We start from the raw sequence: 18,748 nt of genomic DNA on the forward strand, positions 1-18,748 counted from the left end.
CCCTGGAAATGCAGACGCTAAAGGTAACAGCCAGAGAGTAAGGGATGGAGGGAGCTAGGTATAGTGTGCGGAGGGGGGGAAGGGATGAGAGGTAGAGAAAACGGTATTACTTTCATTAGCGAGCGTCTCTCATTAGCATGAAGTAGCAAAAATGTTGGATGCTTGGACAGCAGCTGTTGAGTCCAGGCAAAGCAGACATGGGGATGGGGGTAGGGTATGGAGTCGCCAAAGCGTGGGATTATGTGGCTAAACGAATGAACTTTGCTAATTGATTGACCCACAACAGCGGGGCCAATGGGCTGTCAAGGTTAAAGGATATTCAAAACTAATTAAGATGCGATTTATCTACATACATACATACATACATATATACATATCTAGGTATATACACATATCCATATAAATATAGTATTTCCTAATTAATAACATAGACTGAGATATAGAGTTTGCAGTTGTGAAATCTTATATTAAGTTTCTAAAATATAGATGACAGATTTTTATTATTAAGATATATCATATATCTATACATATACATAAATATTTTCGAAACATAATTGGCATGCTCTTCTAAATTAGACTCAATAGAGTTTAGCTACCTTAGGGTAGCAAATCGGGCAACTTGGAGGCATCGGCATTATCATAGCAGCCCATATCGGCCTTATACAATATACGATTGATTTCATATTGTATAGTGTATTTGGTATGCAAGCTGTATTTGCTGAGCTTGGCGTTCAGGTATTGCAGGAAGCTGGCGTTATCGTTGGCCGCTTGCTGCGAATGGGTCAAGGCATTGGCATTGCATTGGCCCGGGGCCGACGATGTTGAGGCGTGCGATCCCACAGTGGCATGAAATGGATCCTCGTCGGGATACATGTAGGATTCGCTAGAATCGTTTAGGCCATCCGGTGAATGGACCACTTCGCACAGCTCCTCCTTGCCAATGTCCAAAGTCTCGAATTGGCCATTACCACTGGAGGTGTCGTCGTCATTGGGGCATGCCTCCGGCACGGGCATCTGGAATGTAAGAAAGTTGGATCAGTATATGTATATGGAATATATGTTTTGCCACGAAGTTCAGATTTTTAGAATCGACTTTTGTTTAGCGTTGTATAACACTTGTATAACTGCCATACGGAGAGGTAGTAAAAAGCAATTGCAAAACAGTTGGCCTAATTTGTTTAAAGTGTGAGCTAGAGTAATACGGAGGAGATGAAACAGAAACAGAGGGAGGAAAAGAAGAGTGACTGAGAGTGAGAGTGAGAGAGCTTAACTGATCTCAACTATATATTACCTGTGGCTGACCCGGCTCATCAAGTCTGAATACCAATTTTTCCTATTGGTTTGGTAATATTTATATGTATATATACATACATGTGTATATATATGTACATATGTAAAAGATAAAGCATATAATATATAGAGAGAGAGATTTCGAATCAGTATTACGTCTTACCGATTTGATAAACAGTTTGTGTGGCTGCGTCTCGAATTTGAACATAGATGACAATGGACCCGTATCCGCTGAACCGGATCGGTTCGCATTGGCTGATCGACGGCGCTGCTTCTCTAGCATCACCTCGGCGTACGTGGCCGGGTGTTTGCGCTTTAGATGGCGCATCAGGTTCTCCGAGTGCCTGCCGGCCATATCGAACAGGCATACTTTGCATGTGCTTTTGTGGGTCTCGTCGTTGTAAATGAAATGATTGTTAACTGGATTTTTGCAACGCTTAGGCGACATTATGTTCAACAACGACAGTAATAATATTAACAATAATAACAACAACAATAACAAATGGCAAACGACGATAAATATAATTTAAATAACAGCAACGACGACGACGACGACGACAAGTTCCAAAATAAACAACAGAAAAGCGTGCGTCGTACTTGAGTATCGTTCGTTTACTGAACGAGCTGCGAGAGAGCCAAACCAGAGTAGGAACCAATTCATGAACCGGTGCCAGGCACGCAATATGCATAGTAGAACTGGTAGCTCTAGTAGCCTCTCGCTCGCTCGCACTCCAGCGTGGCTGTCGCAGCGCGCAAATCTGCTAAAAAAAAAAAAAAAGAGCGCTCTGAGTGTGGTTCACAGCAAACGGTTCGTAGTTGGAGCACACACACACTGGTGCACACGAATCTGTATACACAAAACGTATGAAACCAGCGCACACTCACACATACAGTCGCAGGCGAAGAGCACGTTGAGAGTAAACGAAACGTCGAACCGGTTTGAAACGGTTTCTGTTTGTTGTTGTGCTTGCATTTTGCTGGTGTTATTGCTGCTGTGGCTGTCGCTGCCGTCGTTGACGTCGCTGCCTCTGCTTGGTTTGTTATTGTTGCTGTTGTTGTTGTTGGCGTTGTGCGCTTAAACACGTTATGGAATCTGAGGGTCATTTATGTGTGTGTTTCTTACTCAATGCTTTGTGGTTGTTACTCAGCCAGTCGAACTTTTATTTAAAGACAACAACAAACAAATAAAACAACAGAAATTCAGAAATTCGCACGCAATTAAAACAAAGCTAAGTAGCCAAACAGCTGATTAAAGCTATGTCACTATCCTGCTTAACCGCATATTTAACTCGAGTTTAAGAGAAGGAGAGAGAGGCATTGGGTCGAACCGGCGCTGAAGAGCGGCTTGTGCATGCATACATATGTATGCATATTTGTGTTTGTGTGTATTGTTTTCGTTCTATTTTCGCTTACAAATCATTAAGATGTTCAATTGAATTTATTGCAAACGACACTCACACACACATACACGCATATGCAAAGTCACAAAGTATACGATTATTGTTCCGTGTAGTGTTGCCAATTTGGCTATTTTCCCGTCAGTTTTGGCGTTTTGCAAACACGGAACGCGGCAGAAATTGTGAATTCGCAACTGACGGAAATTAAAGCTATAGTAAACAATTAAAGTTTACGTACGCAAAGATTTAAATTATATTCTAATAGAAAGTGCTTAAATCCACAGAAACGTGTATGAGATGTGTTTCATTTTATATTTGCCAACTTAAAAGTATTTTCATTAAATGTATGTTTAAATCAGCTGTAAAACTATTTTTAAACCCTGAACCCATTGAAAATGGGAAATCAGGGTATAATGGTTTTGTTAAAAGTATGTAACAGGCAGAAGGAGGCGTGGCAGACCCCACAAAGTATATATATTCTTGATCAGGGCGACGAGCAAGGTCGATTTAGCCCTGTCCGTCTGTCTGTCCGTCCGTCCGTAAAATTTTTTTTCCTAGGTCCGTGTATATCACGCGCATATCAAGTTTTTCTCTATATATCGATACCTACTCCCGATATTTTATTATCGATTGAAAACCTTATCGAAAGCTAGTTATTTAATTATATCTTCTACACCTTTAGAGATAGAGCTTCCAAATTTTAAATGTATACTTAAATGCATTTTATATAATTTCGATTTTTGTTGTAATTTAACCCCCACCCCTATATCCACCCCCTCACCCTCATTATTTAACAAGTAAATTCTTATAATGTTGCCCACATTGCAGCGCAGCCCAAGCGCAGTCGCTGCTTACTGCACAGTTATTAGAGCGCGTTCTAATACGTGCGTGTGTATGTATGTGTGCCGAAAAGAAGTGCAGAGTGATTAAAATATCAGATTAGAGGGTTCAGGGTATCTCCTAGTCGAGCAGTCTCGACTAGATTCTTCTTACTTGTTTTTTTTTTTTTTACTTTTATTAATATTAATGTATTTAAGAAATAACTACATATAGTGGAATAATAATGTATTCGTGCAGCAGAAACATTCAAATGCAATCATTTATATAACTGATTGACAGACTAATTGGCAAACTGATTGACAGTCTGATTGATTATCGGACTGATTGGCTAGCATACTGGCTGATTTATCGATAGATTGATTAATTCAGTGATTGAGTTGCAGCATAAGAAATCGACGATTGACTAGTAGATTGAGAAACAGATTAATTGACTGATTAATTGCTCTAGATTGACCAAATGATAAAGAGACTGATTGACGGACAGTTGGAGTGTTTGGCAGAACAATTGATTGATAGACTTACAGCATATCGGATCGACGATTGACTGATAGATTGTCAGACTAATTGATTGACTAACAGATTGTCTGATGGATTATCTGAATGATTGACGCACTGATTGATTGAGCACTTACAAATCATTGAATTTGATGGACAGTATGACTGATAGATAGACAGATTGTATGATGGAATGAGTGCCTAAATGACTGAATATTGATTGATTCATTAAGTGGTGGATAGACTTATTGATTGATTTGCTAACTGCTTGATTCACAGATTGATCGAGCAGTCCTCTAATTCATTAGCAAACAAGCTAGTTAGTTTTATAATTGACTAATTGACACTCCATATGATTTGCCGAGTGATGGATATGCAACTCGAAATTGCCAATATATGAAATATTTATAGATAAGAAAATCGGAAAGTCGTGCGTTTTGTTTTTTATATACACCCATCTACATATGATATTGATAATTTTTTTTACTTTAAACATCTGTAGGAAGGTTACTTACTATTTTATAACAATAAAAGAAATTTTTTTTTATTCTAAACTTTTTTTTCAGGCTGAAGAAATGGAGTGTACCTATTATATTCAGCAGGCCCTTTTCAATGAATTGTGACTACTATGAATTTATGGGGCAATACAATTTTTTTTTTTTTGGCATGCATTATATTGCCAGATTGCTTTCTTAAAGTTACCATGAATTTTTTTTTTTTTTTTTTTTTTTTTTAAATATAGAAAATTAATTAGTTATGAAAGAAACTTCAAAATTATTTTCATCATGAGTGTATATGTATAAATATGTGTATATTATATATGTTACATTATATAGCTTTGGATATCATTTGATTCGATTTCCGCCCAACAGGAAATTGAATATCTCACTTATAGCTCAGCCTTTTGAGTATGTCTAAATATGTATATAGCTTTATATTTATATTTATATGTGTATATGTATGTGTATGTCTAGTACAGTTGTCATTATGTTACGCCCACCAGATACGCCCACCTGGCGGGCTTTGAAGTCAGTTGGAGCCGTTGTCAGAGTATTCTGTGACACTCCTTTGGGTTTCGCTGTTGCTTCTCCATTTGCTTTTGAGTTGCTTTCGCAATTTTGTCCTTGTACGACTTCTGTTGCTTCAGACACCCATACCAACCACTCACTCACCCAACACCCACCCACCCACACACACACACACACACACACACATACACAACTGTGTATAGCTAGTCACCCCCATGTAAACAGAGTCTAGTGCAAAATTTCTGCAGTATTTGGCTAATGTTCTACGGCCCGTTTCATCAATGTCACTTGCCTCGCCCCTTGCACGCCCCCACGGCCACCTACACATACTTGCCTCATGCCACATGCCTCATGCCACATGCCGCACGCCGCATGCCGCACGCCTCATGCCACATGCCGCGCTTGCCGCATGACAAAAAAGTAAACGCAAACTTCTCAACACCAGGGCAAACAACTTCGTCCTCACTCTCCCTCTATAGTTCGCTCTCGCTCTCTCCCTGTTTGTCTGTCTCACCTCTCTCTCTCTCTCTCTCTCTCTCTCTCTGCCCAGCCACGATTTCCGTCTGAAACACAAAGGCCGGCAATATATATACACACACACACACAGATACATATACAAATATATGTATGTAGAGAAATAAAGTCCTTCGGTCGAATCAGTCGTCCCCTCCTTGCTTTGGTACATCGAAACGTTTCGGGCTACGCTCTTATTACAGCCTGTAAATACTCTGAGGTTGAGTGGGCATAGCCCGTTAGATATCCAGTTGAAGGCAGGCATTCCATGTTGGGCGAACGGTTGAGCAAACGGAAAAGGCAGCGGGTCTTGAAAGTTCTCTGAAATAGAGGAATGGAATTTAGGTTTTGAGCACAAATGGAAAGAGAGGGAGCGGGAGAGAGATAGAGACGACTTGTGTGTGAGAGTGAGATAGTAATAGAACTGCCTCTCAGAGGAAATACTCTCAAAGAGTATTCACTTCACTTCTTCACTTTATGTCTGTTCCTTTCCTCTCTCCCTCTGTTACTCTCACTATAGCAGAGAGAAAGATCGTGGATGCGGAGAGAGAATTCACTAAGAGCAGTACAGATACAGAGAAAGGAAAATATTTCTCAGAGAGAAATAGAGAAAGTGAACGAGTTTTCTAGAGAAGTGTTCATAGCTAAATACATTTTCCTGAGAATGCCATCTGAGAGAAAATCTTTTGTGAATGCGTTGCGTTTGAAATAGATGATGCTTTAGCTCACGGATGATCCTTACTTTATAGAGCAGGAGAAACACAGAAAGAGAGGAGAGCAAAAAAGGGAGAAAAATTAGGACAGATTATCAGGGAGAGAGGGATGCTGTTTAAGAGAAAGAGAAAGAGAAAGAGAAAGTGACAGAGGAAGAGAGAGAGAGAGAGACTCTGATGCCAAACATGTCCTAGATACATATTATAATATTTGATGATTGCAATTCGTATTACCTATGCTTCTCCAGTGACCATGATATCTATATAAAGAGAGATGTATATTGTATAACATGCCTATGTATACATATATTATGTATTATTACCTCGATTGTAGGGTATTTGCTGCTTCGACTTGCTGCGATTTGCCTTTCCAGCTCAACTTGATTTTATGGCTCTGTTGAGTGTCCGTTGCGACGCTTGAGTACAAAATCATTTGACTAAATTTGAATGCGATTCTGTATGTGTGTGTGCGTGCGTGTGTGTGTGGGCGTGTGTATGTGTGTGTGTGTGTGTGGGCGTGGGCGTGCGGAACAGTTGCTTTATCTATGCAAAATAGGTCCTGTAAGCCGTTCGCCTTCAGGGAAACTGCTTGCTTTTCATATGCTTTTTGTAAAGTTTGTAAATAATTTTGAATAAATCGTCTGCTTTATGTGAATTGTGCAATCAATAACCAGCTGATGACCGATTGCGATCTATTGGTGGTGCAGTGTTGTGAAATGCCTGTTGCTTGCGCTGGAATACAGCTGATTGAGGCCATCTCTAGCGCGTTCACTGAGTCTCTTGCTGATCCACTAATTGCCTCCAATTCTAGTTCCAGTTCCAGCTCCACTTCTAGTTCGTAGCTCCAATTCGAGCTGCAACTGCCAATTCAGCTCGATTCGAAGCTGTTCAAAATACTTCACTGTGTGCGCCTGTGTGTGTGTGTGTGTGCGGGCAGGGTGTTTTCTATACCCCTATATGTATATGTGTTTGTATATGTGTCTTGGTCAATTCCCATGTGTAGCTGATTTCGCCATCATTAAAATCATCTGAATTGCCGCTTGTGCCGCCTCTGACCCCATTCAGTATCCAATGTCCACAGCCCCCGCCCTCTCCCACTCACTCCCACTCTCTTCTTTTCTCCCTCCCTTTGCCCGAAAAGGTCAACGAAGCGTATTTTATGAATAGATTGAAAAAAAAAAGTGGAAAAAAAGGGAAACCCACCCATAGTAATAATGTTAAATGCCGCTCTCACTCTCTCTCTCTCTCTTTCTCTCTCTCTAACCGACTTGTTTGTAGGTTAAAAAGCTAAAGGACTCTAAGGAGCCCTCTGTGTGTGTGAGCGGGAGAGCACGAGTAAAAAGAAGGAGCTGAGATAGAGAAAGCGAGAGAGTGAGCGAGCTGAAAGAGAAGGCGATAAATAGTGAATTAAAGAGCAATAATTAAATTCAAGAACACTAAAGTGGAAAAAGTGGAAGTAGATTGTGTAAAGGAAGTAAGTTAATGTAACTCTATAAATTTACATATACGTATATAAATTATATAACAGCTAAAATGGGAATTAAATGATGGTAGCTAAACGAATAATATATACAGTTGTATAACAGTTTATACAAGCACTAAGCAAAAGAGTCAGGCTCAAATGAAATATGTGGGAAATATAACAGGGAATATAACAGTTTTAACGTATTCAGCTATACAATAGCAATAGCAGTTATACAAAAGCAGAATGACACTTCTGAACTAAAACAGTATAAAATGGTTGGACTCGCGGGTATAACAGCTTATATTAAAGTGAAATATGCAAAATCTACAGATTATAACAGTTCATATAAATTGGATATAGAGTAGATTTCGGAAAATGTGAGTATAACAGCTGTATAACAGTTTGTATGAAACTCAAATTGAACGAATTTAAACAGTTCCAATAAGAATGAAGTAGATAGTTTTGGAAAAATAATGAATAAAAGAGTATAACAGTTTAACATTTAAACTTCCATACAAGACAATAACAGTCTGTAGAAGAATTCCACTTGAAAGCAAATGCTATATAGCCGCTTATCAGCTTACATAAATAAATGGATGTCAATATAACAAAACGGCAGTAAAACGATTCGTAAGAAAGTTATGATAAGCAGTCTAAGCCAAAACGATTCCATGAGAACCAAAATTTTTGGTTGCCATAAACAACAAAACCGTTCCGACCTCTTCGTATTTCGTCTATCTGTATTGGTTTATATTATGTGTCACATAAACATTTATAAACACATCATTTCTATATTTAGAAGTTAAGTTTCCCATTGGCTCTCTCATTGCAGCGAAACTTTTGAAAGTGTTAAGCCCAGGATAGGGCAATTAGAGCATCTGGAATTACGAGAAACTTGATCAGAGATTGCGATGCGAAAGCGCCTGGAATGTTCTGTTAAAGATATATTTAGCTAGTTGATAATCAAGATGGAGAGCTTATCTTAATCAAGCAGTCGGAAGACGCTGTGGAAACTGTGTTAGCAAACACGTGAATGTGCGCCAGCTGAGCGGGCTCGACTAGCCGATGCCCTGTCTAGAGCTAAGGAAAAACCTATTGGTTTTACACTAGATGTGGGAGTATATATGTATGTATAATAGATGTTTGTCAAGATGTATATACATATATGTATATATAACATATATGTGGAGCTGATCTAGCCCATATACCGCAGCTTCATTGAAAGGGTATACAAAAATCTACTGCCCACACTCATCAAGTGGGAGCAAACGAAACTGGATAAAACTCAAGTAGTCAAGTGAAAAGAATGCATTAATGGGGTTTATATTTATATATAAATATATATAGCTATATATATATATATATATATATAATATATAGTCTCGCATCAGAGTGAATTTTAGTGGATCGCATTGCGCTCTCATAATTGTATAAATTTTTATTAGTGCATAGCTTAAATTAGTACAATATACTTAGTGTATGGGTGTGTGTATGTGTGTGTGTGTTTCTATTCAAATATAATGTATGTGTGTGTCTGTGTGTGGGCATTGCCTAATATATATATATATATATATATGTATATATATGAGTGCACATATCTCGTGCCTTAGTCGGGCGCACAATATTGACGTATCTCGGGATAGCCGCAGGGTCGCAAACAGCATTCGTGGATGGGTCCGTTCTGCAGGGGTCTGTAGTAGGTGCCGTCGGCGGCGAAACGCTTGCTCCGACTGCCAAAGCTTTGGGCTGCACGCGACGTAAGAGAGTTTAGAATTAGTGATGAATTCGAACAATATACCGATATGTGATGATCGACTTACGATAGAGCTCGGCCAGCGATACGGTGCGCCCCTTACATATATAGTGTATGGTCTCATCTAGATCTTTGCTGCAGCGATGCTTAACCTCCAGCTCCTCGGGCGTAAAGGCGATCGGTGTGCTGGCCACCAGGGACAGACCGACTGTCAGACACACTACCATGGCGAGCAGGGAGCGAATACGTGAGCTGGATGCGATGAAAATCATCTAAAACCAATGAAATAGGAATATTATATATAAAATTATGAGAAATACTTAGGAAAACTCTTATATGTATAGGGAATATAGAAGTTTTGTTGCTTGCTGCTGTATTATATATGTATTTATTTCTGTGATATTATAGACAATTATTATATAGACCTTATGTCATATATTATGTATTGCCTGGGCAATGTGTAAGTATATTAACATATATATGAAATATTATAGTCACTAAAATCGAATTTCAACTCTCTTGATATGGGCACAACAAATATATTATATAACAAATATATTATATTATTGGGGTGACTTGATTAAGGCTCTATAACGAGAATTCAACTTCTTCTTTTAGGCTTTAAATGCATAGAAATGTGTAATAGAGCCATCAAGTTGTAGGACTAAAAAATTTATAAGAACAACTTATAGAAGCTTTGAAGTCAAGAATAAACGGATTTAGTAGAGCTGAACGTTCCATAAGAAAACGCTATAGAAAAAAGAATTTGGTAAAGCTGAAAGCCCAATAAGAAAGAAAGCTAAATAAGATCCAATAGCGCCGAAAATTCTGGTCCTCAGACAAAGTTATATGACCAAAGTTATATGGTTATAGCATTTTCCGCTCCAGGGATCGTCGTTATAACCGGATTCTACTGTAATTCAACGAGTTATCTAACTCTATAACACAGAAGTGACTACACATACCATACATATACCATATGAGTAATATTTGGCTCGAAATTTGTATACAGGAAAGAGACAAGTAAAATGGCTATATCTGAATTGAATGGAGGACCATGTTGATATCGAATTAAATATGGTTTTATATGTAAGCATATAATTATTATATGTAGTTTTATATGAGATACATCCACAAGTTATTTAATGTAAACCCATTCCTGCATTCAAATTATATTTAGCCTTTTTGCTTAGCTCTTTCCTGTATATATATATATATATATATATATATATATATGTATGTATATGCTTCCAAAGTATTACCCATATCGTCTATGGAATATCATTTCTGTTTGATAAAATGTGTTTTTATTTTTATAGCATGCCAAGTCTAAAAATAATAAAAATAACAAAACAGTCGGAGTCATTCGCATCTGCCTCTGCTTCTTATCAATATCAAATATTATTGTGTTTCCCTACTGAAGAATCTTTCTTCTTCTTCTTGTTATTGTGTTTTTGTAAATATATACGCATAGTATATAAATATATTTATAGTATATACATATAGTATATACATAAACTTCAATGGTTAAAAATAAACTTGAGCTCAGCTTATCATCTGGAAGAAAACAAAATAAAAATTCCAAAATTTAAAGAGTGTGGGGGGAAGGGGAAGAGAGAATGAGGGAGCGAGAGAGAGTGCTAGGCAGATATCAGCATATTGAAGTTTTATATATAATATATACATAATTATATATTATATAAAATATATACTATGTACATGCATCCCATATTTCATAGGGCAGCCGACGATCCCAAGGTTGTGCGTGTTTTGATAGTCTAAACTTGTTTACGCTAGATAATGCAAGCGGAATCTAGATAGGATTCCAAGAACTCTGACCTCCACGTGGCTGGTCCATAATAGAGGAAGGGCTTAGAGCACAGCCAGACTTCTTGTTGATTTAGTATGACTAATTATTTCTCGAATTATATATGTAAAGCACATATATCCAATGAGAAGAGATCTATATATATGTCTATACATTCAGCTTGATTTCATGTAGCATACTTATTTGAAAAACATTTTACAGTTAGACATGCTTAAGTTGGACTTGAGGATTCAGGTTTAATTTGTATCATATAAGATTTATATGAGATAATTTAGAGGAAATATTCATTTCATATATTCTATAGATGAATATAAAATTGCTTCACTTACTTTTGCATATCAAGATATGGCTGATCCTTGATGATATATTTTTCGGAAATATATATGTATATAAAGATATTTCAATTTTTATATATGTATGTATATATGGATAGATGTATATAAGTAATGCAGATACTTTTGTTGTTGTTGTTGTCTTTCTTTTTGGAGCTTTATCACTTTCTTAAGGAACTTTCTTTTTGTTATCGTTTCTTTTTGCCATCACACAGTTTCGAAAATCACAATTGTTTTTTTATTTTTGTTGTTTTTGTCACGAAAAAAAAAATTAAATAACAGTTACGCACATATATATATATATATAGTTATGGATATTAATTATAGATAGATGTATACGGTGTGTGTGTATATAGGATTGCTTAGAGATTCACACAAACACGAGAAAAAAAGTTTTTATTTATAATATAGGACAAAAAAAAAAAAAAAAAAATTGATAAACTTTAGTTGGAGTTGAGAGCCTGGCTAAGAGAGTCGGGCTAGTGTGTTCGGGCGTGTCTTTGGAGTACGATTCTTGTATAGCTCGCGCGCAGTTTGGCGATTTTGTTGCATTTCGTTGTTGTTGTTGTCCCCGTTGCAGTTGCTTTTGTTTTCTCTTTCGGCTTCAAGTATGAAGTTTCGGTGGGGTCCTGATACGCCGCGACCAATCGCCGATTGCTGCAGACTGTTTGAGTGTTTTTTTTGTTCTTCTTTTTTTTTTTTTTGCGTTGGAGCGCACGACCCAACGATGCGTCTGGCTTGGATTTGGAACGCGCTTTGATGAACAGGCTCGGCGTGTCGTTGATCGTTGATCAAGCGACTTGCACAGACAGACCAGACAGACAGAGCAGGCCGACACTCTCTCTCTCTCACTCTCTCTCACTCTCACTCTGTCTCACTCTCTCTCTCTCGCTCGCTTCCCCTCTCTTTTCCAATATAAAGCTGAGCTGAGCTCTGTTGCTTGGGCTCTCTCTCTCTCTCTCCCTCGCTCGCACTCTCTAGCTGCCTCGGCCACTCACACAGCCAAACGTAGTAACAGTTGTGTTCCTGCGTTGACTCCTGCTTTTTCTGTAGTTCTTGCTGTTGTTGTTATTGTTGTTGTTATTGCTGCTGCTGTTGTTGGGGGCTTTCGCTGACTAAGCTTTCGTGCTGTTGCCCTTGCAGCCCTCCTCTTTCATTGATTCCTTTTGTTTAGTCGACGATCGGTAAACGCCTCTACTCAAACCATTGGGTGTGTATGTGTGTGTGTGTGTATGTGTACGTGTGTCTTGCTATCGGTAATATCAAATAAACAATCAGCTGCTTGGCCTGCACACTTATTACGAAATTGTAACCTCTTGCACGCGCTCTCTATCTGTTTGTCTCTCTCTCACTCTCGCTCACTGCTCTACTCTGCTCCTCCTTCTCTCTGAGTGACAGTTTTTGGCACGCGCTCTCCCGCTTCGTTAAGTTAGTTGTGGTTTGCCTGTTAATGATTCGTGTGTTTGCCAGTGTTTGTGACTGTGGCTGTGCCGCACAGCGTTTACGGGGCGAACCGATGTGAATTGTATTTTTAGCGACCAGTGTTCTATAATTAGACACAGACGTCCGACTCAGACTGTGGCTGTGGCTGTGGCTGAGGCTGCGGCTGTGACTGCTGTGCGTTTTGTTGTTATCTCATTTTCAACGAATCAACATACACGCATGCATACGCACACGCACACACATGCACAGAGGCTACTACTAACACACACACACACACACACACAGTTACATACACTTACGTACACACACTTACACTTACTCAAGGCACTTGCAAGATTTATTTGTTCGCTTGCTTTGTCGTCTGATTGACTTTCCTTTGGCTTTTCCGTCTGCTTATTTATATTTATTTTCTTCGTTTCCTGCGAACGAACGTTCGTCAAGTGCTTCGCACCAAAGTCGATTGGTTTTTGATGGCGAGTTGATTTTAGTTCCGCTTTTCAGTGTTGATCAACTGTGCTATTTCTACGTTCCTTTTTTGGTACTTGCACTAATTGCACATTTGCAGTAACAGTTACATCTGCGTACTATAAGCACCCTCTGTTGGTTTTATTTGTAAATCTTGTACATATTGTATGCATGTATGTATGTGTGTATGAATGTACATTTTTTTAGGCACTCGTTGCTCGTTGTTTCACAGCCGAATTGAAAAATTCGAATTCTTTTGTGTGCTGCAAGCGCCTCTTGAAACATCCATTGGATTGCCACCCGAACTGAGCAGAGCACCCGAGTAACGGTTCTGTCGATCTCTGCATTGATATTCATAAGCATACATACATATGTATGTACGTGCATGTAGGTATGCATGCATGTCTGTATGTATGGCTACATAATTCGCATTACGCTGCCCTAACTGTGCTTTGCACTGTGCCCGCACATTGGGCTTAAGACTGTCAAAAAACTCTAATAAAAGCTAAGTACATTTTATTGAAGCGTAGGGAATATTTAATAGTATTTTTGATTATGTATTTATTATATAAAATACTAATATTACATTGACGTGTATTTTATTTTAAAATGTCTACAATAAAACTAAATTATTTTTTTATTTATTTATTTATTTCCTTTGTGTTTCATAATTTTGTCTTAGTATTATTTTTAATGCAAAGAAATATTCTGAAAATTCCCCCCCTCAAAATTATTGCTCATGAAAGCAAATATCGAGGGGTCACTGTAGCCACGACCAGCATGAGTGTGGAAGTGCATGTGTGTGTGTGTGTGTTTGTGCTGTATTCAGCATTAATAACAATAACAATGACAATATTAATAATATTTACTGCTGAACACAGTACACACACGCACGCACTCCTGCATACATATGTACATTCATAGATATAAATGTGTGTATATTGCAAGTGCATTTTGTGTGAGTTATCGGCTTGAGTACACGACGAATAACAATGCAAACAAAAAGAACAACTACATATGTATGTATGTATGTACATATGTGTGTAGAGTGAATCCATCACAGTGACAGCAGCATCAACCTCTTCCACACTCTCGCTCTCTCCGGTTGACTCTCTCACTGGCGCTCGTACTATACCTCTCTCCACACTCTACATTGTTTGGGGTCGACAAGCAGCAACATTGTTTAACCTGTGCACTCTTATTGATATTGCTGCTGTTGTTGTTGTTGTTGTTGTTATTGTTGCTGTTATTACTGTTGCTGTTGTTGCTGTTCTGGGAATTCTAGTTGGCAAACCAGTTGAGCCGAATGCCTTGCCGATTATCAGCTGTTAGGCGTTGCGGTTGGCGGGCGGGGAATGCAGCTACAGTAAGCGGCAAGATGTGCTTGTAGAGATAATACTCAATTGGCACTGGTATCGAGCTAAAGCCCAATGTCTATTTGATGTACATAAGTATATATGTGTGTATGTTCATATGTGCATTTATGATTGTATTTATGTTATCAACTCATTTTAAAGCAATTTAAAGTTAAATATTTGTTTTGGTGCCTATAATTGGCATAGAGGGCAGGCAGATAAGACTTGTTTATTATTTGTTTTAGTTTTATTGTCGTTGTTGCAGTTGTTCTTGTTGCTAATGTTCTTCTTCTTTTTTTTTAAAGCTGGGCTTTCCCAACAGGATTGCTGCTTATATAACATTGAGCAACAATTTTTATTTTTTATTTTTTTTTTATTTTTAATTTTTTTTTCCTCATTTATTTTGGTGCGTAGTACGCATTGGGTCCTTGGCTTGTTGTGGAGCATCTACTATTACGTACACAAATAAGTGTGCGTGTGTGTGTGTGCGAGCTCTGCTTTGATAACGGTATTGCTCTCAGATAAGGCATGTTGATGTTTTGGTTGCTTGAGCTGCTGTTGCTCTTGTTGTTGTTGTTTGTTGCAGCCAGCCGTATAAGAGCGGAAACCCGCGACAACAACAGCAGCAGCCACAGCCGCAGCAGCAGCAACAACAGCAACAGCAACAGCAACAACAAGCGCAGCCTGCGAGCATAACGGCAGTAAAAACGTAAACAACGCAACGTGAATTCAACGTGATCTAGTTTCCATTAAAAATAACAGCGCGCGCCCAATCGTAGACCTCCCTATTTTTAGCACAATCTATCAGAGAGACAAAGCGCTGCAGTGCGAGAGAGAAAGAGAGTGCGAGAGAGAGTGAGAGCGGGCGAGTGAGAAGGCGATCTATTCTCTGAGAAGCATTGACAAGTTATTGTTGTTTGTTGCTGTTGTTGATAAGCAAATGGTTGGGTCTCGTCGGCTGTCGGCTGTCGGCTGTCGGCGCTTGTCGTGTCTGGAGCGCGTCGGCTCTTGGGTGTTAGGTCTGGGGTCTTGGGTCTTGGGGTCTGGTGCCGTGTACGCAACGGGGTTCAAAGTCTGAGCGATGAGCAAGACTCGGCGAATTGACTGGCTGACAGCAGCGACTATTTCGTCTGCATACGCGGCTCAGCTTAGCTAGGGGGAATTAAGGGATGGAAATTGGATAATCGGGTGAATCAGTTAAATCAACTAATAAAGGGAATTTGTCATATGCTGAAGTTGCATATGTAATAATGCATTCAGTTCTAGGAAATTGCTTAACTCAAAATAATGGGAATTTCAGAATTTCATTGTTTCATGAACTGCCTGCGGAAATATTGAATAAATAGGGGGAACTTCTACACTGGAAAATGCTTTCAATGTACATCAATTCAATTACATTAAATAGATCTATAAGACAATTCCAAAGAAGGAAAACAAACACAGTTGTATATTCAAGCATACGACAAATTATTGGAAATAATGGGAAATAATGTAAATTAGTGGGTATTTCGTGTAAATAGTGGGGAAATTTTGACAAGTATTTCGAAAAATAAAACAGATTGAAACTTGAGGATAGAATATATAAGAAATTGGGATAATAACATATATGTATGTTACAAACTAAGGACAAATTTTTAGACAGTGTGAAATTCTATAAGCCTTTAACATATAAAATAATGGTAAATAATGATATTAATGTGGGATATACAGAAAATTAAGTGAAATCTAATGATGAATAGGAAAAAAATGTAATGCAATATATCCGAAATATAATGAATTTTGACTACATAAACTCTGTAGAATCAGAAAGTCTAGAGAGCTACAGGGACAGTCTAGTCTAGTACTAACAAATGTATCACAAACAGATATATATTGTATATATGAGATAACAGAGAAAGGGAGAGAGAGAGAGAGATGAGAAGTTGGAGGTGGAGCTGATAAGATTTGTGGGCGGCTACCCCAGCTGGAGTATAGATGGAATTCGCATCTACTATTCGATGCTGTCGCTGCTGATGATGTCGTCGAGGGAGATGACGGATCGGCCAGAGGCTGCCCAGCGGGCAATATGTCTATATTGTTTACTTGTGCTAAAATTGGATCTCCATTGATTGACATGAGCGACAAGTGGGCGCCAGTGCAACACGACGGCGACTCAGACGCAGATTATTGACCCAGAAGCGAAAAGCGGGTGCCTGGGTTGCTGGCGGGCGGTGCGATACTCGAGCCTAGACGAGAGTCCATTCCAGACACTGGCAGCAACAATAATAAAAATAATAATAATAACAACAACAATCACAACAAATGTAAACAAATAACAAAACATTATCAAATAATTTGAACTTTGCATTTTCGCTAAGCAATTCGATTATTATTCAAAAATGCATAGCAACAGTTCTACAAGCAGGATTAAGGGGTATATATAGGTATGTGAGTGTATGTGTGTGTGTGTGTGTGTGTGTGTGAGATCCCCAAAACGATATTGATGCGAGTCGATTATAACATAAAATGAAGTGTTACATAGATGACGGTTGTGTTGCCATCAGTGCGATTCTCCACGTCGAACAGCATCTGCTCGAATACTTCGTCCGGCATTCCGCCGTCGTACAATGTGATTATCACTGGATTGGGGGCGATTGGCTCATCGGTGAGGACTGGATCATCGGGGACGATTAGCTCAGCCGGAGCTTCAGGCTCCACGATCTCTATATTGAGGAGTGAGAAAAGGTCCACATCTTCATCATAAATAAGAAATGGTATCTCCGGCATTGTTGATCTTCAAAATCTACGAAATCTCAATTCCTCTTCTTCTTTTCCTTTCGTTCTCTTATTAAACTTTGGTTGCTTTTCCGCTTTTAGACTACGTCTTTGTCCAGTTAAATGGAGCAGCCGTCGTTTTAAATTCGCGAGTTTCAAAATTATAAAATCAAGCCGAAATTATGAAAAAATTAGGAAATTTTTTTCTCTAACTTTACTGTTTGAGTTTGGTTTCGATTGTGATTTGTGAGAGCCCTAAAAGTCTTTAGTCCTTAGGCTTAATGATTTCTATGTCTTTGCCTTCTAAGACAACTGTTTTTGTTTGACTTTTCTTTTTTTTTCTATTCTACAAAGTGCTTGAAAGCAAAAAGTAATTTTTCGAGTCGAAGCGTTGCACCAATTCCAGTTGTTCGATCCTCCAAACTATGGCTAAACTTGGCCGTCGGTAGATGGCGCCATTCATCATGATTGAATATGGATCATTTTCTTTAATGAAATCTTCACAGACTTTTGATATTTTTTGTTCCTGAATGAAAAATATTTACTGTATGTGTGCAGAAATTTTGAGATGGTTTGCTTAAATTTATTAATTTATTTATTATGAAAAATGTTTTGTTCTGAGTATAGTTTGAGAATTATTCATAGAAGACACCTTTCTCGCACTTTTGCTCTCTATCTCTCTCTCTCTCTCTCTCTCTGTAACTTGCTCGCTCCTTGCCTCTCTTCTTACACGGTCCTCCTCCCCCCCACTCTTTCTCTCGCTCTCATGCTTTCTCTCTCATCTCGTCCTCTTTTTCCCCCACTCTATGCTTCTCTCTTTCACTCTCCCTCTCTATGTCTGTACATGCTGAGTATTTGTTAGTGCTTCAATCCCGCCTAGAACAAATTTCTTATTATTGAATTTTTAAAGCGTTGACAAAAAATTCTGAAACAATGCGAAATTATCGCGTGAGTCAATAAACTGACGAACGACCGCTTGACCTGTGCCAACAACAACAATAATAATAACAACAACAACAACAACAGCCGCAATGGGATTCGACCTTAAGCCACAGAAAATGCCGCCAACGTGCATAG

General features: G+C 38.6%; 2 protein-coding genes and 1 long non-coding RNA gene across 4 annotated transcripts; all 3 read right to left on the minus strand.

The window, feature by feature from the left end:
* Window positions 1-440: 440 nt before the first annotated feature.
* LOC6585279 lies at window positions 441-1,921 on the minus strand. Of its 2 annotated transcripts, XM_015161197.3 has the most exons (3): window positions 1,454-1,921; window positions 1,292-1,333; window positions 441-1,014 (listed from the first exon to the last, which is right to left on the minus strand). In XM_015161197.3, the coding sequence occupies exons 1-3, from the start codon at window positions 1,736-1,738 to the stop codon at window positions 598-600; spliced, it is 744 nt and encodes a 247-aa protein (XP_015016683.1). In that variant the 5' UTR covers window positions 1,739-1,921; the 3' UTR covers window positions 441-597. The 2 variants fall into 2 exon arrangements, with proteins under 2 accessions (XP_015016683.1, XP_002010912.1); XM_002010876.4 differs by lacking the exon at window positions 1,292-1,333 and having other exon boundaries at window positions 1,454-1,920.
* Window positions 1,922-4,796: 2,875 nt separating this feature from the next.
* LOC26528592 lies at window positions 4,797-7,003 on the minus strand. The gene is made up of 3 exons (XR_001449014.3): window positions 6,600-7,003; window positions 6,511-6,536; window positions 4,797-5,884 (listed from the first exon to the last, which is right to left on the minus strand). It is a non-coding gene; the product is annotated as an uncharacterized LOC26528592 (long non-coding RNA).
* A 2,150-nt stretch (window positions 7,004-9,153) lies between these two features.
* Window positions 9,154-12,501, minus strand: LOC6585280 (insulin-like growth factor I-A). The gene is made up of 3 exons (XM_002010877.4): window positions 11,652-12,501; window positions 9,562-9,766; window positions 9,154-9,487 (listed from the first exon to the last, which is right to left on the minus strand). Exons 2-3 carry the CDS (start codon window positions 9,764-9,766, stop codon window positions 9,348-9,350), a joined length of 345 nt encoding a protein of 114 aa, XP_002010913.2. The 5' UTR covers window positions 11,652-12,501; the 3' UTR covers window positions 9,154-9,347.
* Window positions 12,502-18,748: the final 6,247 nt, after the last annotated feature.

Source organism: Drosophila mojavensis, unplaced genomic scaffold (assembly GCF_018153725.1).
Source record: "Drosophila mojavensis isolate 15081-1352.22 unplaced genomic scaffold, ASM1815372v1 contig_136, whole genome shotgun sequence".
Lineage (NCBI taxonomy): Eukaryota > Metazoa > Arthropoda > Insecta > Diptera > Drosophilidae > Drosophila > Drosophila mojavensis.

Coding starts and splice junctions, on each gene's coding strand:
- LOC6585279 (XM_015161197.3), bottom strand. CDS start 1,738: ATGTCGCCTAAGCGTTGCAAAAATCCAGTTAACAATCATTTCATTTAC. Junction 1,334..1,453: donor ACAAACTGTTTATCAAATCG/GTAAGACGTAAT, acceptor CCAAACCAATAG/GAAAAATTGGTATTCAGACT. Junction 1,015..1,291: donor ATGAGCCGGGTCAGCCACAG/GTAATATATAGT, acceptor CTTACATTCCAG/ATGCCCGTGCCGGAGGCATG.
- LOC6585280 (XM_002010877.4), bottom strand. CDS start 9,766: ATGATTTTCATCGCATCCAGCTCACGTATTCGCTCCCTGCTCGCCATG. Junction 9,488..9,561: donor ATCGCTGGCCGAGCTCTATC/GTAAGTCGATCA, acceptor CGTCGCGTGCAG/CCCAAAGCTTTGGCAGTCGG.